At 46.1% G+C, this 27,675-nt stretch overlaps 1 protein-coding gene across 1 annotated transcript in view; it reads right to left on the reverse strand.

The window, feature by feature from the left end:
- Positions 1 to 3,268: 3,268 nt before the first annotated feature.
- The window catches only part of BANP (BTG3 associated nuclear protein), a 493,255-nt gene continuing 468,848 nt past the window's right edge, over positions 3,269 to 27,675 (reverse strand). Inside the window, exons 12-13 of the mRNA XM_088447981.1 lie at positions 10,680 to 10,823; positions 3,269 to 4,508 (exon numbers count right to left, since the gene is read on the reverse strand). Coding sequence (XP_088304107.1) covers positions 4,437 to 4,508; positions 10,680 to 10,823 — 216 coding nt within the window. The 3' untranslated portion in view covers positions 3,269 to 4,436. The remainder of the gene's footprint in view (positions 4,509 to 10,679; positions 10,824 to 27,675) is intronic.

Consider the following 27,675-nt stretch of genomic DNA (forward strand, 5'->3'; position numbering starts at 1 on the left):
ACTACCAGTCATGATCAGCATTAAGGTGGAATTCAACACGATGAACGCAATGTTCCGTTACCGGATTGGCACTTCATGTCTATTCACAAATTTTCCATCGCACCCCATAGAGGATACACAGCAAAACATGTGACGCCGGCGGTACCATAACTGCCCGACGTTTGTGCAGCTGAGCATTGTCGCACATCGCCAGTAATTGATTCTCCCCACTTAAGTTTGGGTACCCCTGGGGTGTCGCAGTTCTCTACCCACTAGCAGCAATACATCTCTGTTTCTATCGCATTACTCAGGATTTCCATCGCTCACAACACAAGGACTGTTTCTATAACGCAGTCCCTCCGTGCCCTGTAGAAAATATATGGTTAGGTATATTTATATGCTTCCTTGTGTTAGTGGTTGGACTATGATTGCCGTTGGGCAGTTCTGCTACAATTACAGAACTGTAAATCATTGTTGCCAACTTTGCAATGTTAACATGAAGAAGCCGTTCTCTGTATTATTCTGTTCCTGTAAACAAGAGTCTGTTTATTTGTGTGCTGTACATATACGTGTAGCTTCCGCCATTCCCTTACTAGGCTCTGCAGGGTGGATGGAGGGAAAGAATTATATCAACTGTACTCTGTATGAAAGAATATATTTGTCATAAAGTTTATTTTTCCTATAGAAGAGGCAGTCTGCACAGACATCAACATTGCTCTGCATAGACTACAACTGAGCAGTGTCTCCACATGTCCCAAATATGATGGCTCGCCCTTGTTACTCAGTCATTCTTATAGCTGCGTCTTTATGCAAAAGGATCTCATTATAAAACCCATTCTATTCTGAATTCTGCTTGCGTACTTACATCTCGGGCGCGTACGGCTACAGGCGACTTGGCTCATCCTGAGAAGCTAATATGGAGTCTATAAGTTATTCAGTGCACAGCTGGATTGGATAACTTCTCATGCCATGGGGGAGAGATTTCCTCCTGGGCAGGTAATGGGCCTACACCAAGGGGTCATTTTGTCCTTTCAAGGCCAGCCCTTTGTCACTCAATGGGGTCAGCAGAGTACAGACAAGCTTTGACTGCTCAACTCTGACCAGTAGTTATAACAGGCACCCGTCTCTCATAAAATTTCCTGTGGTAGGAGCCTGTCTACTTCTCAATCGGGATCAATGGTTTGACTGCACTGCAGATGCCTGTGTAAGAGGCATCGGGAGACGGAGATATGTCATTGGTTACCTTGGCTGTTTTCCCTGCAGGTTTTCTTCACAGGGATTCCCAGCAACAAGGCAGATTCTTGCTTTTTGGAAATGTATTCATGTATACTTTCCCCAAGTGTCTTCATTTCAGTTCCAGACGGACAAAGGTCTTTACTCTACTGTTGTTCTGGTGCAGAAACTGCGTCGGTCGTTTCATCCCATCCTGAGTGTTTTTGCCAGGGGACAAGATTTTTTTCGTTGCAGGTTTTGGTGACTCACAAACAGACATCTCTGTTCATTTTTACATGAGGGTTCTTGGAAAGATGGTTTGGACCAACAGGGCAGTCCAGTGCGTGTAGTTTAACTCGAGGGAGTTGTAGACCAAACTCATTTTGATGTGTAACAAGTCTTCCCACTGTTTGTCAAGCCAGGTCATCAGTCCCATGAGTATGTCAGTCTCTTGGTTGGGGGCAAAGAACCTCAGTTCAACAATTTAGATTGGACACTGGTGATAATGGATACTAGCCTCGGTATATGGCAGTGGTCATTATGCTTTCAAGATCTTTGGCCCTTGGAGGAGTCTGTTCAACGTCCTGGAGCTAAGGGCAGTGTTCTATGGCTTAGGAAGTGGACACTAGCTCTGGTGCGGAAAGGCAGTAAAGATCTTGGTATATTGTTGGTGTACCAACACCAGTGCTTCTAATGATTCATAATATAGAGGAGAAACACATGAATGTATATTTAATATACTGTATATAACACGGATGTATTTCAGGCATATAAACAACACAAAACCAGGAGAGTGCTGATAGTGTAGTACCTTTTAATGATACAGGTAATACTGTAGTGAAATGCAGAGTACATTAATATATGAAATAATGCTTTTACCTGAATGACATCCATTCAGTGGATATCTGGGTCATGTATCCTGAGCCTGTCCCGTTTGGAGGACGTGCTGCTACATGTTCCACCACCAGTTGATGTTCCAGTGCACACACACCAGTGTTGATCTGGAATAGAACCCTGATACCAGCACTTAGATGTAGTAACCTGTGAATACCAGACAATATCTCCTATATGACACTCCCCAGATTCAAACGAAGGTGCATTGCAGAAGAGAGCACTGTGGCGTGCGCACAGTGATGTCCTTATTACCTTGTGTATAATCCAGCCCCCACGGGCAGTAACTACATGGGGCCTGCCTGTACTATATTTTATCACTTTAAACACCTTCAGGGATACGTTGAGTACTAGTCCCACTATTGCCCTATCACTGATGGGGTAAAGGTGACATCTTTCTTTTGAAATTCCTATAATAAATGTTAGGAAGAATTTAATGTAACCAGAGGGAGGCAGATTCTTTAAAAGTGATTTGGCCTTTTAACAGGCCAATGGCATTAATGAAATAAAACCTATTTATAAAGCACGGGGCTGAGTATAGGCTTTATGCATTTTTATTAATATTAATGGTGTAAAGTTTAGCTGCAGTAATGAGGCGAGAGGAAACAGCAGCTCAGTCCTCAGTCAGCTCACGTTATAAAGTCCCTATAAGAGCAATATGCTGTCATTTCTCTCTCTTAATCTGACTAAATATATCCCTGTTGTTTGTTTCCTTCATACCATCATCAGCTCTACAAGTATATACTGTACACTTTGAGAAGTCCCCTGCATGGATATACAGTATAAAATTCTGATCTTCTGTCTCCATGTCTTATGCTGTTGTCTGGAAACACCTTAGCAGGGGGCATCTGGTAAGGGCGTAGGAGAAAGCGTTAGAGGGGGTCGTGTAAGCCAGCTCTGTGCTGAGCTGTTTTTAGTACCTGTCCTTGTCACCAGTGCCATGCGCATTCATGTTTCCCTACACGGCGCCTGTGGTTATTCTAAAATTGAACTTCTCTGGTGCCAGCTGGCTCCATCTTGTGCCTCCAGCCAGCCAGCCATGAGGTGGCTTCTCAAACCACAGAGCCTGCTCATATCTATAAACAAACCCCTGCAGGCTTCACCTCCACAGCCAAGAATGCATTCCTCACCCATCCCTTCTGTTAACCTGTCCAAAACAGTAAGTACTCTGTATCCATAATGCTGATAAATACACATTTATTGAGGATGCTCAGAAATGTCCAGTCAAAGATGCTAACAATTAGATCACAGAAGTCAGAGACAGTGTATATTCTGCTAAAAGTGTCATTATTAGCAAATTCAAATAATAAACACTTTACAGAGCATTTCATTAAATTACTTTGCCCAAAACTTGCAAATATTGTAATTATCTGGTTCCATATTTGCCATGTTCACAGTATTTTCGCAGCAAAGTGATTTTGTTCTTCTGACACAGACTATTACTCCAGGACTATTGATTACGGAAATAAAACTGGTTTCAGCAGATAGTTTGGAAAAAGACCCTAAATACATGAACTGAACAAATGCTGACTTCTCCGGAAGATGGAAAGTGTTGTATATTGCACACAGGGAATGGGGTGGTTATTACCACTTAGCGAAACATGAATCAGCTATAAGTCACTTTCAAGTCTGTCAAATTAAAATGGGGAACTTGTCATTGGGCTACATAAGGGACTACCAGAAATGTCCACTGATGATTACACGGAATATCCTGACTTGCACTAAACCAGTTATTCTATTAGATCAGATTCCCATATCGGATTCATTCATGGTGTGTAAACTTTTACAGACAGGTTTGGGAATGATTCAGGGCGTCTCGTTTGGGTCACATTCTACACATACACTACACCCAGAGGAGCAGACCTTTTAGTGGCCTGTATAAATACTTTGCCCTTCAGTTTCTGGTCCTGTGGCCATTAAGTGTCCCAACCAGGCAGATTAGTACATGGATTCCCTGCCACAGTCAGGCAGTAACAGTTCTTGTTATTGCTCTATACTGAGTTTATTTACAGCAAGTTTGGGACAACACAGAATGGAAACCAATCTATAGTAACAAAAAAAACCATACCTGCTATTAAAGATATAATTGTTCTTTTTAGATACAAATCATACAGGATAAAAAAATAGCGTATCAGAGAGTACAAAGAGTCTCATGTAATGGATTCTGCCTCCAATCCACAGCGCTAGCCCCGTCCATTGCAGTCTGGTCCTGTGAGGTTACCAGTGTCCAGCGCCAGAGGTCTGAGCCGTGGAAGGCAATGCGTGTCCACTAACATGTGTGTGCACTAAGCAGATGTGTCCCCAGCATGCTGCTGGCTGCCGGTCCATGTTTATAGGGGGGCTTCTTGCCGTCGCTATTGAATCTGAATAGCTCCATGTTCGATGTGCATTTCTGACTGCAGAGCAGATTGCAGAGGTTCCACGGCCTGAAGAACACAGAGAAATAATATTATACAGTGACCACGATCAGGGACAATTCTGTCACTCTACATAGCGGGACCGCCTAATGGGACAGCTCCCATGTAAATGTAGCTGCACTCTGTATCACAGTATAGACACCTACAGCTGCATCCCGAGATACCTGCGCTTTAGGTTCTCCTCCATCGAGGTCAAAAGTATTAGACATCGGCCATAAACAATCGATGATTATAAATCATCGATGGCCATCCCTAGCGCAGTGTCAGCTTTCCCCGGGGAAGTCTTTCACTTCAGAAAAAGACTTCTCAGAAATGCCAGGGATATAATTCGTGGGGACATCGGTTACCGGAACCGCTGTCCCTGCGAGTTTCCGGTAGTACATAGCGGGATAAAGGTGGACTGTTAATAATCGCGGCAGTACCGTGATAGTTAATACATAGGCTGCTTAATCCGTTCTGCAGTAATTGTCACTGTGTTGTGTAGAAGTACTGTGTATGTGACTGTGCTATCAGACAGATGCTGGACCATGGCCTGTGATTGTCTTGTACTAGGCAAGGCCAGCCGGAGCATTACGCCGGGTACGCGGCTGAGTAGGGCGCCGTCCTGTGAAGGGCGCTGGAAAGAATCCGAGGAGTGACTGTGATGGATGGGAAAGTGAACAGAAAGGGGCGGGCTGGGCCGGGTGCAGGTTGTGGTCACTGCCATCAGCGCCCTGGCCGATGCAATGTAGCCTTGGGGGGGAAGGGGCTTCACAGCTACATGCAGGGCTAGCACCTGGGGATCCGGCCAGCATCAGCATCTGCCGCCGGGGACTGGACTCTGGATAGTGGACAGGAGTGAGCACTGGGGTGTGGGAGGGGCTGCCTTATGACTCATCGTATCTCTCAGCCACTTTCTGTTTCAGTCATCAGGCAGCCCCGCCCCCACACCAGTGCTCAGCCTATACAGTCCCCGGCAGCGTTGTCACTCAGACAGGACGGTACAGCCGGGAGACAGCCCTGGCCTGGGTGGGTGCCTTTCACCCTCCTGCCAGTGTTACAGGTAAGTTTAGCCTGCCTGGGAGGACCCTGGGGTTTGGGAGTGGAGGCAGGGGGAAAGCATTTTGTGGGATAGGGGGACACTCTATGTGGAATGTTGGGAGGTAAAATTACTATGTGGGATGGGGGGGAAACAACTTGTTTGATGGGGGAAACACTATGTGGGATAGGGGGCAGCGGAAAGCACTATGTGGGAGGGTATGGCACGATGTGGGGGAGGGGATATGAGGGGCTGTGATTAGGGGAGTGAGAGGGGCTGTGATGTCTGGGGCTGTGGTGAGGGGTGCTGTGATGGAGGGGAGTGAGAGGGGCTGTTGTGAGGGGTGCTGTGATGGAAGGGCTGTTATGGAGGGGACTATGATGAGGGGGCGTGAGAGGGGCTGTGATGGTGGGACTGTGAAGAGGGGATATGAGAGGCTGTGATGAGGGGAGTGAGAGGGGCTGTGGTGAGGGGGGCTGTGAGGGACTGTGATGAGGCGTGCTGTGATTGGGTGGACTGTGATGAGGGGGAGTGAGAGGGGCTGTGAAGAGGGGATATGAGGGGCTGTGATGAGGGGGATATGTGAGGAGTGATGAGGGGTGCTGTGATGAAAGGGGCTAGGATGAGGGCGGCTGTGAGGGGCTGCGATGACTCGGGCTGTGATGAGGGGTGCTGGGCTGTGAGGGGCTCCATGGTCAGGGGGATATAATGAGTGAGATGAGATGACAGTCAACTGAGGGGCGCCAAAATCTATATCTGCTTACCAAAAAAAATTGTCTCGGGCCGACCCTGGTACTAGGACAAGTCATGTTGCGATATCCAGAAATAATGATCCTAGGTGTAGCGCAGTGACAGCTCCGCTCCCTGAGGGTTTGGGGAAATATCCCTCATTTACACAAGTCCTAGGAGGCTGAAGTGTAATCATGGCCATTTGCATTTAGTTATAATGTGGCTTTTCATGTGAATGACTGACCCAACACACAGGATGCACCATTCATCCCTCTGCAATAAATGACTGTGTTCTGCATCAAACATTATGGGGGAAATGTATCTAACCACCTAAAGAGGACAAATGAAGTTGCCCATAGCAACCAATCAGCTTCTATCTATCATATATCAAGAACATTTTTTCCAATGATCGCTAGATGGTGATTGGATGATGGGGGTAATTTCTCCAGCTGTCCTCTTCAGAAGATCCGATACATCTCCCCCAGAAAGTCTGAGCGTGGTCGGCAAGCTTTCTTACAAGTCTTCAACAGGTGAAGTTCTGCAAATGTACCATCCTCATGTTAAAACATCATTGTAGCATCTTGCCTTCCTCCATGCCCCAGTTCTCAATTCTGAGAGGGGCTCAATACAACTGTCAGCATTGACCTCGCGTGTTCGAGTCATTGTGACAAGAGCCACACTTGGCGGCAGACCGACCTCGCACTTAAGTGCTCGCAGTTCCATAGGGATCAGAGCGAAATTGTGCAAATTCAGGCTCGGAGTCGGCCGTGAGGGGTGCGAGATGAGGCGCCGTTGCCATCGTGTTAACGCCATGGTGACAGCAACTCACACCCTTCGTGGCTAATTGCATAGACCTCTAATTGTTGTAGTTGCCTTACTGACATCTAGTTATTAATGTTGGCTTTTCAGAATAAGTAAACATTTTAAAAACTAACTAAATAAAATGTGTGAAGTTCTGCAGAGCAATGATCTCTGGGCTGGACTCAATAGTATTCATCCCATTATGATAGACGTTAGTGATAATAGTCATGTGTAAATTGGCGACATTGCTGGGTCTAGTACGTAACTGTAAGATTCTTTGAGGATATTTTACTTGGATTTATTTTTTAAGAAATTGAAGGGACATGAAATTAAATACTGAAAAAGCAGATTTAGATCTTGGCTGAATATAAGTCATTGCTGGCACTGATAAAACCTTTATTAGCCATTCCTGCTGGACTGGAGCACTAAGGCGGTTATTCTATGTTATAACAGCAGGAGATAAATATATATCGCTCGCTCAATGCTCCGGGAATTATGCCTGTACGGATTTTTTTTTTCTTTTTGTTTTGAAATTCCATTACGTTTCCATTTGTTGAAAACTTTGTTTTTAAATACTTGGACATTTAATCTTTTGAATTTCCAAAACCTCATTTACATTTTCTTTCTTTCGTCACCATGTACATTTATAGACCTTTTAACCGTTTGATACAACATACATGAAGTGTGGTTAAAATTTTTTTCCATTAGATGTACAAATAAGCATCACCATTAATACTTGACAGCACACTTATATAATAAGACTGCTGACACAAGTTATCCTGCGCACTACTATGTGGTGCAAAGGACGAGATTTGCCGTTCCGGGATGGCACATACTGCTGAATAAAATCTCCCCCTCCCCCCATTCTTTCCCAAGAGAAAACATCTTAAAGGGATTTTCAGGCATCCCTACTATATATGCTGCTGGGGACCCTGTTTCATCCACTTTATAACTCTCAGTCTGTGTCTTCCTGTATCAGTGTGACAGGAGCCTGACATCACTATTCTGTGCTGCTGGGGACCCTGCTCCTTCCACTATATAACCCTCAGTCTGTGGCTTCCTGTATCAGTGTGACAGGAGCCTGACATCACTACTCTGTGCTGCTGGGGACCCTGCTCCTCCCACTATATAACTCTCAGTCTGTGGCTTCCTGTATCAGTGTGACAGGAGCCTGACGTTACTACTCTGTGCTGCTGGGGACCCTGCTCCTCCCACTATATAACTCTCAGTCTGTGGCTTCCTGTATCAGTGTGACAGGAGCCTGACATCACTACTCTGTGCTGCTGGGGACCCTGCTCCTTCCACTATATAACTCTCAGTATGTGACTTCCTGTATCAGTGTGACAGGAGGATGACATCACTACTCTGTGCTGCTGGGGACCCTGCTCCTTCCACTATATAACTCTCAGTCTGTGACTTCCTGTATCAGTGTGACAGGAGCCTGACATCACTACTCTGTGCTGCTGGGGACCCTGCTCCTTCCACTATATAGCTCTCAGTCTGTGGCTTCCTGTATCAGTGTGACAGGAGCCTGACATCACTACTCTGTGCTGCTGGGGACCCTGCTCCTCCCACTATATAACGCAGGCTCCTGTCCCACTGATACAGGAAGCCACAGACTGACATCACTACTCTGTGCTGCTGGGGACCCTGCTACTTTCACTATATAACTCTCAGTTAGTGGCTTCCTGCTGCCTCCATTCCCCTCCTCACATGATGTCACTGCCCCTGTCACATGCAGGCTTTTCTCTAATGCAGTCAAGTGGACAGGACACTTACTCGGTGCTGATGAGAATATTTTTGGGATGGTAATGACCACATGATCTTTTAGTAGCATATATTTAAAAACAGCCTACTTACACACCACAGATGAAGAATGAATACAACAGCTACTTTGGCTCTAGACAAATTTATCTAAAAACATATACAAATGAAAACTTGCTTTTGTAACATTACTACTATTTGACTGGTTAAAACACAGACCAAAACTGCCATCACCGGGTGGCATTATGAAGACGGTGAAATATAACACACCTAACATATCATCTAGTAAATAAAGGGTACAGTATAAAGAGCGCTCTCCCTCTCCATACACATAGATAGATATAAGCCTGGGATAATTTACGCCTGTAAAACAGAAATGACGTCTGTATTCTTTTTCTGGGCCGTTCTTTGGTGTAGTTATCTATCTTGGCTGACATACAACAAACTGGTTAACGAGATACCAATGTAACTGGTACCAGTGGGACTGGAATTTGACTGGGTCCTCTGGTGCGGGAGGGAGCAGAGATTTTCTTTTTTCTAACTTTGACAAGTCCCTGAGGATTTCTTCTCAAAGTTTATTTTCTAAATATCTAATGATTGCAGTGATCGTTCCATCCAGCGTCTGAGAACTCCGGCCCTATCATGTTTCTCACACTGCTACAGATCATCTTTCATATGTCAGTCATCACAATATTTCAAGTGGTTTCAGGAGCATTCGGTAAAACTGATAGTTGGAGCCTCTTTTATGGCGGATTTACTGATCTTACAGCTGTTACAGACGAGCGCGTAGCACTAGTGTGCACAAGAACAGCGCAGGTTAGCTTTTCCCTGCTTTGAACCAATGTTACCCCTTCGATACTGAGCCTATAACAGAACTTTTTGGATTGGTCACATTGCAACATCAGTATACAGTAAGTAATTATTAATGCATTACCTATACAGAAGACATTACATTTTCAAAAAATATCATTCGTTCACTTATTTCCCCTAACTCGGCAAAGACAATCTACCAACATGGACAAAAAAAAAATTAATCCACCTTTCCAAAACCGCAAAAAGACGGATGCTACACCCAGCTTTCATAATAACATCTGCGCTCGATGATAATAGAGTAACATGTCTGAGTGAATACAATGTATAGGAATGACATGGCAGCCTCCTTTGATACACATCAAATGAAGGGACCATTGTGTATTATTGATGGCAGGAAGAGGGCGATCTGGGCAAGTGAGCCCCTCTATCGCTGAATGCGTCACACTTTTACAGGGTGTTACTGTCTGCTAATCAACCGGACAATAATTAGTAATGGGGCATGGAAGTGAAAGAAGGAAATCCCCACTTTAAAATGAGGATGTGCCCGAAGGATGTATGATGGAAGCCGGAATGGGGGAAATCCAGCACAGTAACCGCCAAGTGCTTCATCCAACCGCCAGGTCTATTAGTATTTCTGCAGCGTAGGCCGATATTGTCCGGAGATTACAAGTGCTCTCCAGACAAAACCCACTAAAAGGCCACTTCATGTGAAAGAGGGGACGGAATCTGTGGGTGTCGGATTGGGGGGAGATAGAACACTGTAATGATCTCTCTGTGGTGTAGTATTGTCCCTGGAGGGGGTGGTGCTTAATGACGCCATCATGCTCAACTCCTCCCGAGTGCCAGCGACATCGTCTAATAAAGTGGGACTTTCAACTCCTTTAGTGCTTATGACAAGTCCCAGTTGTCATTAGCAGTGAAGGAGTTAAGGCAGCAACTCCATGAAACATGGGGGGGGGGGGGTTTAAGTTACATAAACCATGAATAACGGATGTAGTTCAAAAACATTTCTGGTATTAAATGACCTATGGACACGGGTGATCTAACACACTTACCTGAGCTGTTGCCGATGGCTCAGTAACTGGCGCGAGCTGGACATATTGTACCTGGATGTCATTGGCTTGAAGAGGGGAGCCATCCACCACGCCAGACGTCGGGTCAGCAGAGGCGACAGCAATGAGTTGGGCACCTTGAAGTACCTAAAGGGAGTGAGAGATATTTGGTGAAGCCATTAGAAGCACAACACATTGGGATGGCTGAGTGATTGTTCTATACAATGATGTGGAGAACCTGCAGGCAGAGCTGTAACTAGACTTTTTGGTGCCCTGTGCGATGGCACCGGCCGCACTACCCTAGCTACGGCCCTGCCTGCAGGTTGGTCTCCCTGGCCTCTGGTGATACAATACGGCAGTGAAGTGGTAAAGCAGAGATTTTGGGAGAGGTTCCAAAAAAAAAAAAAGTATTGTATACTCAGTGCCAGCCAAATAAGCATACCACAGTAACGATTACAGGGGTGGAATTCCGGAGCAGACGACCACTGAGCTCTCTGTAATGGCCAGGAAACATTGAGTGGCATGTGTATGCAGGAACAGCCTAACTCATGCAGTGCCCCAGCAACTCCAGTCGCAGAGGTGAGAACAAACCCCTCTATCTGAGGAATCGCTACAAACCACTGCTATTTACACTGATAGTTAGTTACAGCACTTCTATATACAAAACGTTTCCGGGTGACTGAGACTATCCATCAGAATGGAATCATTGTAATGACCTTTGGTCCTCTCTCCATATTTCTTGTCTTATTACTAGAATGTCTACAGAATCCGCTTCCTCCCTCTAACACACAGATACAGGCTACACGTGGCCAAAGTCATTGGGAAATACAACAGACTGTACGGAAAAGATACATAAAGTAAAAGACAAACAATTTAAACACCTATACTTTGAATAATAGACTTTGCATTGTGTGACTGGTAACATCTACAAAGGCATCCAAAGTTCTCCTTAACCCCATTTATGCCACAGTTGAATAGAATCGGCTGCAGCAATTCACCCAGAGAGCAGTTTGGGAAAAAAATATTTTGTACAGAATAGAAAGTTCAAACCTTTGTATTGACTCATTATGAAAAGTCTGCGCTGGATCTGTGTGTGTTTGGCTTGGAGAGGTGCAGTGTGCTGACTCGCTACTGAACATTCCTAGCACGAGTATTTAATATAAGACAAACACTGGCCCCCCGTGTCTTCTCCTCACTCTGATATTGGTACAACTGCACCAAATTCATGCGTGATTGATGTGTGCAGGTCACGGGGAGCTCACAAACCACAGTGATGTAATATTATAAACATTCTCATTTAATTGATATTTAAATCAAAACCACACATGTTGCTAGTAAAATATTACTCAAAATTAAGAATAAATCAGCTCCGTACTGGGCGTTATATAGATCTAATCACTTTCATTTTTGCTGCCCATTATGTAGAAAATAGGGGACATCCTGCAATCTCCTTATGGTCCTGCCGCTGGCTGGAACGTTCTGTATAGGTCAAGTCAGTTGCTTGACCAAATAGAAAAGAGTTACGTTACAGAATATACAGTGTAAGGGTGAATAATGCCCAGCAGCGGATTGTGGAGCTAATAAGGGCATCCTTGTTGGCAGAAAGCAACTACAATTATATAGAAAACAATTCTTAATCCAATAACACAGACCTCAACCCACAAAGTGTCCTCAGCAAATTACAATACACAGCAGATAATCATAGTATAAATACAAAACATCACTATAAAATCATACAGAAGGTGAGTAATGGGCATACAGGATGACAAAGACCCAGGTTTTTGCATATTTGAAAGGTCCGACCTAGGTTGACAGTCCCAGATCCACGACCCTGGTCACTATTAGTTTTTCCTTGGACTTGCAACCCGTGTCGACGACCTGGTTCAAGTCTGAATGGTGTGACCCGGGTCATGCCTAAAAGAAATTGATTGGCCGGGGGACTGAATGGCAAAAGACCCAGTTCCGGTGTGAACGGTGACGATCCGGAAATAACCCGGGTCTTCACCCATGTGTGAAAGGGATAACCCCCAGCTGCTCAGTATCCCGGGTCTGAGCCGGATTGAAGTTTTTTGTCTGAATGCGGTATTATAACAAATTGGTTGAAATCTAGTTGCATGGCAGACAGAAGATATAAGATATGGGAGACCATCATGAAACATGGACAACAGTTATGCAGAATAATATAAAAGGATGCGGCTCAAACAAGATGCAACCAGAACCAATTCAGCATAAGATATGGCCGAGACGCGAGAGGAAGAACATGAGACGTAAGAATGAGGAAAAGGGAGGGGGTAATAAGAGACCTTCGGCACAATAGGCATGAAGCAGCAATCTTGCCTACAAAGCTGGGGGGAGGCCATGTGGATTGTTTAAACGTTACAGGCAGCAGGGTGCTTTGGTGGAGGCCATATTAGCAGAGGAACTGTATATCCATATGGGTTGAGCATAAAATGGGAAGAGTGTAGCAGGCCAACGCCTCTGTAAAGGTCGGTCTTTCTGGGCCTCAGTAGTAGGTGTATGGGAGAGTACACTTGTGCTGTAGGTAACATGAGATGTGTGGTAGAGTCTGTGCGGGACGGTCTTATTGGGCCTCAGTAGTGAGTATATGTATATATAGAATATATGGGAGGGATAAGTGCTGTGAACTACACTTGTGCTGTAGGTAACATGAGATGTGTGGCAGCCTCTGTGCGGGACGGTCTTATTGGGCCTCAGTAGTGAGTATATGTATATATAGTATATGGGAGGGATAAGTGCTGTGAACTACACTTGTGCTGTAGGTAACAGTAGATGTGTGGTAGAGTCTGTGCAGGATGGTCTTACTGGCCCTCAGTAGTGAGTATATGGGAGGGATAAGTGCTGTGAACTACACTTGTGCTGTAGGTAACAGTAGATGTGTGGTAGAGTCTGTGCAGGATGGTCTTACTGGCCCTCAGTAGTGAATATATGGGAGGGATAAGTGCTGTGAACTACACTTGTGCTGTAGGTAACATGAGATGTGTGGTAGAGTCTGTGCGGGATGGTCTTACTGGGCCTCAGTAGTGAGTATATGGGAGGGATAAGTGCTGTAGATTACACCTGTGCTGTAGGTAACATGAGATGTGTGGCAGCCTCTGTGCAGGATGGTCTTACTGGGCCTCAGTAGTGAGTATGTGGGAGGGATAAGTGCTGTGGACTACACTTGTGCTGTAGGTAACATGAGATGTGTGGCAGCCACTGTGCAATAGAAGATACTCGCCCACCAACAGACCATATTATTTTCAGGGCCCTCCAGACAAATGGTTGCAGCCTGAGACGTCTCAATGCCGGATGGTATTAGCTCAGGTAGAAGGCAGCTGCAGGTAGAAATCAGCCCCTCTTATTATGAGCACCAAGGTTTCTAGTGCTATCCACAGGCCCCAAGTGTGGATAACCTGAGCATGGTCGCAAGGCCAAATTTGCGGCCTCAATCTCAGTTGAGTGTACGTAGCCATGAAGGATTCGGCTCGTCGTCTACTAATGATACATGGGTTGGAAAACTTGTACTGGAAAGTGGGTCAGACAGCTACTTTGGCATGTCCCGGGGCAACTCTAGTGGGCCGGTTGATCGGTCGTGGTCTCTTTAAATTTAAACTAGCTTGGCGGTGATGTATTGGGTGGGAGTCCAGTCTCCAGCAGGATCAGAACGATCCCCATGGCACGCTTTGGCATAACAACTAGCAGGTAGAGGCTCCTGGTGGGTGGAAGTCCTGTGCTGCATCAAAGTGGTCTTTATGAGCCAGTCTATAGCGGTAGCTATCCTTTAAGTGATAAGGAATCATACAAGAGGATGAGCGTCCTATTTACTTTACTGTTACACAGTGGATTTAGGACAAACCAATGTTGCAAATGTGTAAAGGCAAATGGAGCAAGATCAGACCTACCCCTGTCTGCTAGTAACAGGTTAAAAGCTTTTATTACCACATTGTAACAACTGTTCCAGAAGCGGTGTTACCTGGACACAGGTCTGTGGCCCATCATATAACAGCAATCATTGTGTGCATATGACTTTTATTACCATTCATAGTAGATGTCATCTAAAATTTGATTAAATAATAAATACAAAATGCAGGAACCACATGAAACCACTCAGCAGCCGAACGAACCGCTCGTTTCTTATAGAGACGCAGAGTTTCTGCTCGAAGCTTCTATTATGTCAAACTAGAAGCAGATTTAGGGCTGCACATTGCTAAGCTGAGGAGGGAGGGTCCTGAGAGCCTGGAATGGGGAGTATGGCATCACCGATCACACACTACATGTATGGGGGCACATACTCTCTGTCCCTTTATGCCATGTGGGAGATGACGTATGTTCTCTTTAACTTCTCGGACAATATTACACACATACAAGGGATTGTACACATATTACGGCGCCCAACCAAGTAACTTCTTGTGATACTCAGTTGCTGCGAGCCCGGATGTCCTGCAATGGTTACATGTACAGACCACAGAGGTTGGCACCGAGTGCCTGGATTACCAGCTGCAGACCGTTCCAGCAGCCAAGTCACGGTGTCATTAGCGATACAAAGATATTATATGTAGAATGCTGGGTATAGTGGCAGCAGGTGAAATAATATTAATATATTGTTTATTTCACTGGAATCTTCAGGCATCTTACACCAAAGTGTGTTGAGTGTTTCATTTCCATCCAAACCTCACACTGAGCATATGTTTCACCCCCGGAATTGTGTCAACTTTCCCATATTAATCTGTCACTTGTAGTCCTGGGAGGTGAAGCTGTAACAGCCAAAAGTCTTCTTTAACTAATATTTTATATCAGTCACAAAAATGTTTTTACAGCTAACTGACGGGGCTAGCCAGTCATCGGAGCATTTGTAGACTCCAGGCACTAGAGTGTGCCCGGAGTCTACTGCGCATGCGTGGAACACTGAGCAGCACTGGCACCCACCACGGGACCACGGACAGGTAAGTTTAAAATAATATGGGTGCAGGGTGTGCGGTGTGGGGCCCCTCTGGACCCAGGGTGCCGTGTGTCCCGCACACAATGCACCCATTATAGATACGCCCCTTAGTGACAGCACGATATGCACAGTACTCAATTCCTGTAAAATGAGGTAAACCACAAGTCTATGACAGCCGTACAGAGAAACGCAGCATGATCTGAGCCATGGCCATGTGTACAAGCATAATAACGCTGTAATGGACGGGCAGCTGCAGACACTGGCGGAAATAAGTTGTACAAAGAAGGAAATATGTCATACAAAATACCTAGATTCTCTCCTCTCAGACAACATTCATTTATTGCCGGCAACTTGTACTAAATACATTACTTCAATTCTCCCTATTTTTCCTGCTTTTGGGCCCCATCTTTATATGATCAGTCGGTGCTTTCTATATTTGTGGCTTTTTTTTAGCTAGAACTCAGATTTGATGTTTAGAAAAATGAATCCAAAGCAGAGAGCTCAGTACAACCACAGATCTGTCTTCATACACTGTTACTTCAGTTGCGTCAAATAGCCCCTCTTGGTGCGCCAGACCAACGCCGAGCGACTTTCTCGCTCAAAATGTGCATCTTATTCGTATAAACAATACAAATGGAAGTGACAAAACGACATTGCTAGCTACACTGACCAATCTGAGTGTGACTCTGTATACGGAGAGCTACCACGCAGATTCATCTGCAACTTTGTATGTGTGTAAAACTAATTCCTGTGTAAACAAAGACAATGGTAATAATAACCCGGCATACAGAAACACACAGCACAGAAGGATAATAGAAGTAAACCCATTTCAAGCGCAGTGATGGTGTCAAATCTCTTCCATAGTTGTGGGAGATAAATAAGGTTATTGCCTTTGCCGGGCATACACGATACAATTATCGGGGTGATCCGCACAATATCAGCAGATCGTCAGATTGATAAATCTACTTTGTGTGCAGGTGACCAATATTGCTTGGTCAGGCTGCCAGATCGTCCAGCCTGCCCGTCCAATGCGTCCAGCCTGCCCGTCCAATGCGTCCAGCCTGCCCGTCCAATGCGTCCAGCACGCCCGTCCAATGCGTCCAGCCTGCCCGTCCAATGCGTCCAGCCTGCCCGTCCAATGCGTCCAGCCTGCCCGTCCAATGCGTCCAGCACGCCCGTCCAATGCGTCCAGCCTGCCCGTCCAATGCGTCCAGCCTGCCCGTCCAATGCGTCCAGCCTGCCCGTCCAATGCGTCCAGCCTGCCCGTCCAATGCGTCCAGCCTGCCCGTCCAATGCGTCCAGCACGCCCGTCCAATGCGTCCAGCCTGCCCGTCCAATGCGATATTTTGTAAGTTAAATGATGGCTGCATCGGGCAGTGAAACGGGGAAATGTCTCCACCCCGGGGGCAGTGCAGATATCAGGACCAATACACTGTGATATCTCATAGTGTATGCCCGCGATACCTGCTGGGTCAGCCATTTTATCTGGCATTAGTAACAGTCTGTCCGAGACTCCCCTGACGGATGGTGATGGTTGGACACAAGGCTGCAATAAACTAATCAGGTCCCGGCCTTGTTGTTTGCAGATATGAAAACGGACAACATAGATTCTTCCTGCATTCTTACACTACAATCATCTACATGACCAGCACCAGTTTCATGCATGGTTTCCATCTGGGTAATGGTTACGAGGGCTGAGCATATTCCTTATAATGATTTGTTCATAAATGGAATGGAAATTCTCAGTAGATCATCACTAAACGGATATGGCATATGGTCGCGGTTATAGAGCAGATGACGCAGGAAATCAGACTTTATACTAAGTTTAGGGAATTAAAACCAGGAAAGAGCCCATTTCATACACAGACTACAGGAGATGTACACACATTGCTGACTGTTCCTCAGGCTCGGTGAAGCTATTTGTACGCGTTGCACAGATAAGCCTTTCATTTTATACAACAGTAACAATCTCTGGTCCCACTGCCAAGGACTCTGTAACTACATCTGCTCACCAATAACTGGAAAAGGATTTAAAGAGAAATGGGTGGGGAAACACGGGCCGCCAAAACTGACTGCCAGAGCCCAATTAAGCAGTTACCTATAATGTCAGGTCCGTTTATTAAGTGGAGTAACCGGCGGTACAGGCCAGAGACACATTCTTTGTAATGTAGAATGTAACACCTCCGAGAGAGAGAGACAAACCACACCAGGCTGAGACACTGCTCTGATATCTGCAGTGAGTCACACAGTCTGGCTGCCGTGGCTGAATCATCCGCACCAGAGGACCCAGGCTCTCTCTCTCCTCAATGGGGAGAGAAATTGTTTAGAGTACTAGTGTGCAGTACAGACGGTGTAATGGTTAGCTCTACTGCCTCACAGCACTGAGGTCGTGGGTTCTACGGCCCTAACTGTGTGGAGTTTGTATATTCTCCCTGTACTTGCGTGGGTTTCCTCCCACACTCCAAAAATTTACTGATTAGGGTTAAAAATGTTTGTATGTGTACGAACATATGGTACGGAATATAGAGTGTAAGCTGCACTGAGACAGGTAGTGATGTGACCCCTAGTGTGTATGTGTGCGAGCATGTGATGGGGAATATAGAGTGTAAGCACTGGGGCAGGGAGTGATGTGACCTCTAGTGTGTATGTGTGTGACCATGTGATGGGGAATATAGAGTATAAGCACTGGGGCAGGGAGTGATGTGACCCCTAGTGTGTATGTGTGTGACCATGTGATAGGGAAAATAGAGTGTAAGCACTGGGGCAGGGAGTGATGTGACCCCTAGTGTGTATGTGTGTGAGCATGTGATGGGGAATATAGGGCCTGATTTAGAGCCGGACGCAATTAGCGCTCGCTCGTCCAGAAAATAGGGGTGGCTATTCAAATCAACCGTTCGCTCTTTGCGGTCTGTTCACGCCTCTAGGTCTGAACGAGCGAACAAAACTTGCGGTCGTTTTTGGGGAAACTACGCCCCCTGGCCGCTCGCATCCTATGTCATGTCCGCTATTTATTAGATTAATCGAGTACATCGACCAGGGTATGAGCTGCTCGCTATTCTTGTGGTTGGTTTTTGCTACCACAATTTTGCGAGCAGTTCTGGCTATAAAATAACCCAGTGACGTGGTCAATGACGCTGCTGTTTTAATTATGCACACCCATAAAACGCCCGTTTTGACCTTTAAGCACGCCTGCGATCGGATCTCCACTCCCCGTTTTCAAGCACCTTCCCCTGTTACCACCCACATACGCCTCATTCTGTCACTCAAATTATCAGGCATTCGCTATTTTGCGAGCACATGAATTTCGACCGCACTGACTGGTTCGCGCATGCGTATAACGACCCGTACGCATGCGCAGTTGGGCAAACATCGCTCGGAGCGAACGAGCGGCCGCTTACGAGCGGCTCTGAATCAGGCCCATAGAGTGTAAGCACTGGGGCAGGGAGTGATGTGACCCCTAGTGTGTATGTGTGTGACCATGTGATGGGGAATATAGAGTGTAAGCACTGGGGCAGGGAGTGATGTGACCTCTAGTGTGTATGTGTGTGACTATGTGATGGGGAATATAGAGTGTAAGCACTGGGGCAGGGAGTGATGTGACCTCTAGTGTGTATGTGTGTGACCATGTGATGGGGAATATAGAGTGTAAGCACTGGGGCAGGGAGTGATGTGACCTCTAGTGTGTATGTGTGTGACCATGTAATGGGGAATATAGAGTGTAAGCACTGGGGCAGGGAGTGATGTGACCCCTAGTGTGTATGTGTGTGACCATGTGATGGGGAATATAGAATGTAAGCACTGGTGCAGGGAGTGATGTGACCTCTAGTGTGTATGTGTGTGTGTGACCATGTGATGGGGAATATAGAGTGTAAGCACTGGGGCAGGGAGTGATGTGACCTCTAGTGTGTATGTGTGTGAGCATGTGATGGGGAATATAGAGGGTAAGCACTGGGGCAGGGAGTGATGTGACCCCTAGTGTGTATGTGTGTGAGCATGTGATAGGGAATATAGAGTGTAAGCACTGGGGCAGGGAGTGATGTGACCCCTAGTGTGTATGTGTGTGACCATGTGATGGGGAATATAGAGTGTAAGCACTGGGGCAGGGAGTGATGTGACCCCTAGTGTGTATGTGTGTGACCATGTGATGGGGAATATAGAGTGTAAGCTCCACTGGGCCAAATATTCTCTGTAAAAGCGCTGCGGAATATGTGTGCGCTATATAAATACCTGGTAATAAATAGTTTATAAAATTACCATACAGATGTGTTCTCATACATCTAGCCTCAACACGCCACGCTGTGCTAAATGACTCCCGTGCAACTCTTTTACCATCTGCCGTATTTTTCGGCGAAAATGCGCTGATCAGTCTGATATGTGACACTTGTATATCTGTGAGCACCTGAGTCTGTATATGAAGCACATAAGGGAACTTGGAATGACAAAAGCTGCGTCCGCCACATTGTAGCACTTCCTGTACAGATTCAGAGACAGTCGCACACAGTCATACAAGCGTCGCATATCACAGTAATAAGCACAGTCTCCTGGTGCATCACATTGTAACTAAGAAGCATTTTCGCCCCAAAAAGACGCCCATCGCTAGCACAGTTGCACGGGACCTGAAGTGCAGAGAGGGACCGATTGGCCCGACCGCAGCATAGATGTGTGAGGATGTATACGTATAATAATATAAGAATATCAGGCAGTGGATAGGAACATTTGTCTGCAATGTGCTACAAGTGCTTCCAGCTCCCCAGTGATTAATAATCACACAAACGCTTTCACTTACATTCTTTCTAACGACAAAGGCTTTTATTTACATGTCACAGAGAGGTCACCAAGTACACCAGGTCTGATTTGCCAGATAATGTGGAGAGACTGCCATCACTGACAAATGAGACGCAGAAGGATTTTGTGATCTCCTTTGCCAGGCTACCAAATGTGCGCAAGGAGACTCTGGCTGGGATTCCACTAGTGAGTAGTGAGCGATTGTAGCATCTTCTTACAATTAACCGGCTCGGCATCACGAGAAGACAGATTTGTGTCCTTCTCATGACTGTCTTTTGTGTTGGATGTAGTATTATTACATCAGATCTAAACGGATTATCTAGGGGGGTGGGGGGGATCTCTGTTGGGAGACTGGTAGAAAGTGCCCTGACTCGGCTGTTGCTTTGTCTCTCACAGGTAACAGGTGGAGATGGTAGGGGGGCTTCCTTCATCATCAGTCTCCTTTCTGTTACCAACACTTACGTTGCATCACTGATGAACCAGGCACAGCTCTGAGGATGGAAGGTCAATGGGTCTCGTATGAACAAATATGTTGTCTGAATAAATGTGAAGTATACCCAGATTTCCTTTGAATGAAATAACCCTAATACATGATTGATGGGCTTTTAATGGCAAACAAAGGCACTAATGGGCTTCAAACACACTTGTAGTATAAACTAACCAGCAAGAAACCGAAGCAGCCTCTTATAAAAGTCAGATGTGAGGATTTATGGAGAAAGCGGCAAATTAGAGACTGATCCCTGAGGTGTCAGGAACATGAATATACTGTAATGTAATAGTTTGTTTCACACTGGAATCAAAACCATTGTTATATCCATTTAATCAATGTATTATATATTGTTTTAGCCATTATAGATATGAAACTAGCACTTACTAATGAGCAAAATAACATGCTTAGTAAGTTTACGTTAAATGTGAAAGCTATAGCTAGCAATCTAGAAAACCCCTTTATACAGGTTCACCACTTCCAGGACCTACAATATTTTAAAAAATAAATAAAAAAATTAGGTTGGCTAGCGATTCCCCACCAATAGTATGTATGATCGTACATCCAAATCCAAACGTCCTTCACTCTTCCTGTATCACCAACTCTGGGCATTTTTTTTTTTTTTTTTTTAGATATTGCCCTCTCTGAGGTGCTCTTACTAATGACTCACTCTCTTTTATATGCCAGCTCATTCCTCATCCTCTCTGACCTTCTCCTAGTGATGCCTCGTACTCACTCTCAGACCTAGCTCATTCCACACCTTCTCCTAGTGATGCCTCCTACTCACTTTCAGACCTAGCTCATTCCTCATCCTCTCTGACCTTCTCCTAGTGATGCCTCGTACTCACTCTCAGACCTAGCTCATTCCACACCTTCTCCTAGTGATGCCTCCTACTCACTTTCAGACCTAGCTCATTCCTCACCTTCTCTGACCTTCTCCTAGTGATGCCTCCTACTCACTCTCAGACCTAGCTCATTCCACACCTTCTCTGACCTTCTCCTAGTGATGCCTCCTACTCACTCTCAGACCTAGCTCATTCCACACCTTCTCTGACCTTCTCCTAGTGATGCCTTGTATTCACTCTCAGACCAAGCTCATTCTACACCTTCTCTGACCTTCTCCTAGTGATGCCTTGTATTCATTCTCAGACCAAGCTCATTCTGCACTCTCTCTGACCTTCTCCTAGTGATGCCTTGTACTCAGTCTTTTATATCCCAGCTCATTCCTCACCCTCTCTGACCTTCTCCTAGTGATGCCTTGTACTCACTCTCAGACCTAGCTCATTCCTCACCCTCTCTGACCTTCTCCTAGTGATGCCTTGTACTCACTCTCAGGCCTAGCTCATTCCTCACCCTCTCAGACCTTCTCCTAGTGATACCTCATTCCTCACTCATCCTCCCTGATCTTCTTACTGATGTCTCTCACCCTCAGACCTAGCTCATACCTCACACTCTCTGACCTTCACCTAGTGATGCCTCATTCTCACTCTCAGACCTAGCTAATTCCTCACCCTCTCAGACATTCTCCTAATGATACCTCATTCTCAGACCTAGCTCATTCCTCACTCATCCTCTCTGATCTTCTTACTGATGTCTCACTCTAACCCTCAGAGCTAGCTCATTCCTCACCCTCTCTGATCTTCCCCCACTGACACCTCGGCTCTCATCCTCAGTCCTTGCTCATTCCGTACTCACTCTCTCTGATTTTCTTACTGAAGTCTCGCTCTCAACCTCCGATTAAGCTCATTCCTCACCCTCTCTGACCTTCTCCTAGTGATGCCTCGTTCTCAGACCTAGCACATTTCCTCACCATCTCTGACTTTTTAGTGATGCATCATTCTCACTTTCAGACCTAATTCATTCTTCACACTCTCAGATCTTCTTCTAGAGATACATTGCGCTTACCTTCAGACCTAGCTAATTCCTCATCTTCTCTGATCTTCTCTTACTAGTACCTCAATCTCACCGTCAGAACTAGCTAATTCCTCACGCTCTCTAAACTCCTATTGATACTCCAATTTCACTCTCAGACCTAGCTTATTCTTCACCAACTCTGACCTCTCCTAGTGATGCCGACCTAGCTCATTCCTCACCCTAACTGATCTTCTCTTACTAATACCACAATCTCATCCTTAGCTCATTCCACACCATCTCAGACATTATCCTAGTAATGCCTCATTCTTACCCTCAGACCTAGCTCATTCCTCACTGTCTCAGATCTTCTAGTGATGCCTTGCTCTCACCCTCATAACTAGCTCATTCCTCATCCTATCAGACCTTCTCCTAGTTAGGCCTTGCTCTCACCTTCAGACCTACATGTATCCTCACTCGTCTTTGCTGCAGTCGCGCAAAACCGCCCCTCTGGGCGCACCTGCTTCAATGAGACTCTGCTAGTGCCGGGCATCTTTTTTTGTAGAATATGCGTCTAAGAGCCTTATTCAATTAGACACGAAAAGGCGAGTTCCGCGAAAAATTATCGCCGATTGCGTCTTTTCGCCTGTCGGAAACTTATCTCCCTATTCAATTCCACCTGGTTTTCGCGTATGCAGAATATCAGTGCAGTGTAATAGGCAAAAAAGATTTGCTTCTGAATAGCAGCAGAATAGTGCTAAATTTTTATCTTGGGGTGCCAAGGTGGGGAAACCACTCAGAACCCTTGGGACAGCCCCCCAAAGGACAACTGCATCAAAAAATTCCTGAAAAAAAATTAACAACACCCCAAAAAAGTACTTTCATTTTGGGGGCAAAAAAATCAGTGGGGGGACAAATTAAAAAAACTAGCAAATTAGAGTTCTGGGGGTGCTCTAAGAAGGGTCCAAGTGTTTTTGGGATTGCAGGTGCTTTTATGACGGAGGAATTTCACTTTATTAAACCTTCACTTCAGAGACATTAAAAGATGCCTGCACCCATTTTCAGGTACCCCAAATGTGCCAGGACTACTTATTTTCTCCAAAAAATACTGCTTTATGCCATTATTCACCACTCGTGCAAATATGCTAATTAGAGCAACATAAGTACCACAAACAGTTTTAATAGGACTGCTACATTGATCCCCAATGTTTCTGCATCTTTTTAAGGGGTTCAGGCTGATTTCCTTGATTCTGACACCACTTCCCGCCTGTTCTGACTTCGCGTGTGGCCATTTTCGCGTCTCTTGGAATTGAATACAGCGAATAGCGGAGACGTGCACGATAAGTTTCCGCGGCCAAAAGACGCGCTGTAGGCGGAAAGTCCGGCAGTGGAACTTTATCGCGGGTGCAAAACTAATTGCATACCGCCCTAAGTCGCTATGTGGTGCGATTAGGATGCACCCGGAGACTCTGCTGACTAATTTGATATGTGACACTTGTATATCTGTGTGCGACTGAGTCTCTCACTCAGGGGAAGTGGCCACTGTTCCCCTCTATGTCTGTGACAGCATTGGCTGCGTACAAACAGGAGGGCAGCACGGTCTCAGTGACCCCCAGCTGCGAGCGAATCTGACAGCGCAGAGTGACAGTCTGCCACCGGTTCCTGCAGTACAGACAGAGATCGGGAGAAGAAAATATGTGAAGTATGTAAATAAGAATCCTTCTATAACATACACTGTAGTTACTATCTGCCAGTGACATCTGGATTCTCCTGCGAGTCTTTCGTCTAAACTTTTATAGACAAAACCCAATAATATATGAAGCAAGAAAAGAGAGAGGTCAGCGTGACTTGGTGAGGAAGGAATGAAGAGGAAGCACATTAATAAGACAGTGAAATTTGTTACTCCCTGAGGGGGCTAAATTGTGAAGCCTAAAAGCTGTCATCAGATCTGTCTGGGAAACCTCTCATTAATAACATTTAGCCCATTTCTGCAGCAAATCCCAGCACACGGTTATGTGGTCACATCTATATATCACGGGCACCGGTGAACCTTTGTGTAAACTATTCATAAGACCTGAAATAAATCACAACGAGGGGGAAGCAGATTTTAATAAGACGACTTTCAATGCAGAGCTCAGGTTGGGATGGTAATAACGCCTGCTCTGTGCTGGGAAGGGGAGATTTCTTAGTGCTGCCATCTTACCTGTGTACTATAAGGGAAGAGAGGTGGGGGTGAGGGTGAGGGGGGTAATAGTATTGTAGCTGATCAGTGTTCTGCCTGCTCTGTGCTGGGAAGAGGAGATCTCTTAGTGCTGCCATCTTACCTGTGTACTATAAGGGAAGAGAGGTGAGGGGGGGGGGGGGTAATAGTATTGTAGCTGATCAGTGTTCTGCCTGCTCTGCGCTGGGAAGGGGAGATCTCTTAGTGCTGCCATCTTACCTGTGTACTATAAGGGAAGAGAGGCGGGGGTGAGGGGGGGGGGTAATAGTATTGTAGCTGATCAGTGTTCTGCCTGCTCTGTGCTGGGAAGGGGAGATCTGTTAGTGCTGTCATCTTACCTGTGTACTATAAGGGAAGAGAGGTGGGGGTGAGGGGGGGGGGGTAATAGTATTGTAGCTGATCAGTGTTCTGCCTGCTCTGCGCTGGGAAGGGGAGATCTGTTAGTGCTGCCATCTTATCTGTGTACTATAAGGGAAGAGAGGCGGGGGTGAGGGGGGGGGGGTAATAGTATTGTAGCTGATCAGTGTTCTGCCTGCTCTGTGCTGGGAAGGGGAGATCTCTTAGTGCTGCCATCTTACCTGTGTACTATAAGGGAAGAGAGGCGGGGGGGGTAATAGTATTGTAGCTGATCAGTGTTCTGCCTGGTCTGCGCTGGGAAGAGGAGATCTCTTAGTGCTGCCATCTTACCTGTGTACTATAAGGGAAGAGAGGCGGGGGTGTGGGGGGGGGGGGGGTAATAGTATTGTAGCTGATCAGTGTTCTGCCTGCTCTGTGCTGGGAAGAGGAGATCTCTTAGTGCTGCCATCTTACCTGTGTACTATAAGGGAAGAGAGGCGGGGGTGAGGGGGGGGGGGGGTAATAGTATTGTAGCTGATCAGTGTTCTGCCTGGTCTGCGCTGGGAAGAGGAGATCTCTTAGTGCTGCCATCTTACCTGTGTACTATAAGGGAAGAGAGGCGGGGGTGAGGGGGGTAATAGTATTGTAGCTGATCAGTGTTCTGCCTGCTCTGTGCTGGGAAGAGGAGATCTCTTAGTGCTGTCATCTTACCTGTGTACTATAAGGGAAGAGAGGTGGGGGTGAGGGGGGGGGGTAATAGTATTGTAGCTGATCAGTGTTCTGCCTGCTCTGTGCTGGGAAGGGGAGATCTCTTAGTGCTGCCATCTTACCTGTGTACTATAAGGGAAGAGAGGCGGGGGTGAGGGGGGGGGTTATAGTATTGTAGCTGATCAGTGTTCTGCCTGCTCTGCGCTGGGTGCTGTGAATGGGAGCATACGATATCATCACGCTACCGCCGAGACAATGATGAGAGATGCGCTGTACAGTTAGCGTGAAGCATATAGCGCCTGTATATTACGCAGCACACTGGAGATTACAGTCTGTATGTGTGTCTCATATTGGGCCTGGCTCTGAGTGGGACGCAGTAGCGATGTTGGAAGCAGCGGTGCAATGTTTCCCGTCTGCGCATGTATGGGATTCGCACTGAGCATGCGTCACAATTTTGATCATACAGAGCCGCAGCAGAAATTTATCTGCATTGTAGCAGAAATGAGAGGGGCGTTCCTGGGTGGTGACCGGGAGGTAACGGGATGGCTAAACAGACAACCGGAGATGTTGCGTCTTATGGGAGTGTCGCCGATCGTGTTTGAACCACTCACATAGGAGGCCATAGGCAAATGGGAGGAACTGCACCCACTATAGGGCCGCTACGACCGATGGTGTGACCGGCGCGATAACAGCGTCTTCGGGCACTGACAGTGGGCGTCTCAGTCCTTGCGCAATCAGAGACACGGATGTACACCAGGGGAAATGATTTGTAGCGGCATTAGCATGAAGGCACAAGGACGGCCTGGGCGGTGCCAGGGCCCATTAGGGTCACATAGGATACCAGCATGTCTATGGTCAGAGATCCAGGACGGACATAGGGACTTTATATAGGCACAAGCAGCGATCAAAGTCATCAATTGCCCAATCAAGTCCAAACTAATGTGCCCCGCAGGCCAATGTAAGACCACCCATGACTTCTACAAACACCGTATCCCCCGCAAGGTGACAGCCAGCTACAGGGAGATACAGTGTCTTAGAATAGGGAGCTTTGTAACAACCAGAACCACATATTACATGCTGCTTGCTACATGGTGTACTAGATGTCTTCTGTCTACTGTTATACCTGAGGTTCCCAAACTCTGCCATTACATTCCAGGTTTTAAGGATATCTGTGTTTAAGTCCAGATGGTTAAATCAAATTGACTTTGGTACTAATTAACTCACCCGTAATCAAGGATGGATGGATAGCCTTAAAACGTGTACTTTAATGGCGGAGTTTTGGAACCTCTGCGTTATCCTAATGTAACCTGGACAAACTTCCCAAATTAAATGACTTTTTTTTGGTACTCCATACATAGGCGCTGAGGATTTTGGGGGCTATGTATACTTTTACTATGCCAAGATGGTACCGAGTCCTCACACATACTATCATACAGCCTCCTTTATCTATGTTGTGACAATTGCAGCCGCTGTCTGTGATATCTCTCACCCTTATTAGTGCAGTAGAGAAGCTGAGTGCGCTTCAAACCTACGTCAGCACAAAACTGAGCAGCTGACTGATGCCACATGCTCCCACTGATTACATAGACGGTATACACATCAGTGCTGATTGGCTGACTGTATATATATATATATATATATATATATATTGTGCTGCAAATCCCAGGCTCGG

This window comes from Taudactylus pleione, unplaced genomic scaffold, assembly GCF_031769625.1.
Source record: "Taudactylus pleione unplaced genomic scaffold, aTauple2 ptg000447l, whole genome shotgun sequence".
Lineage (NCBI taxonomy): Eukaryota > Metazoa > Chordata > Amphibia > Anura > Myobatrachidae > Taudactylus > Taudactylus pleione.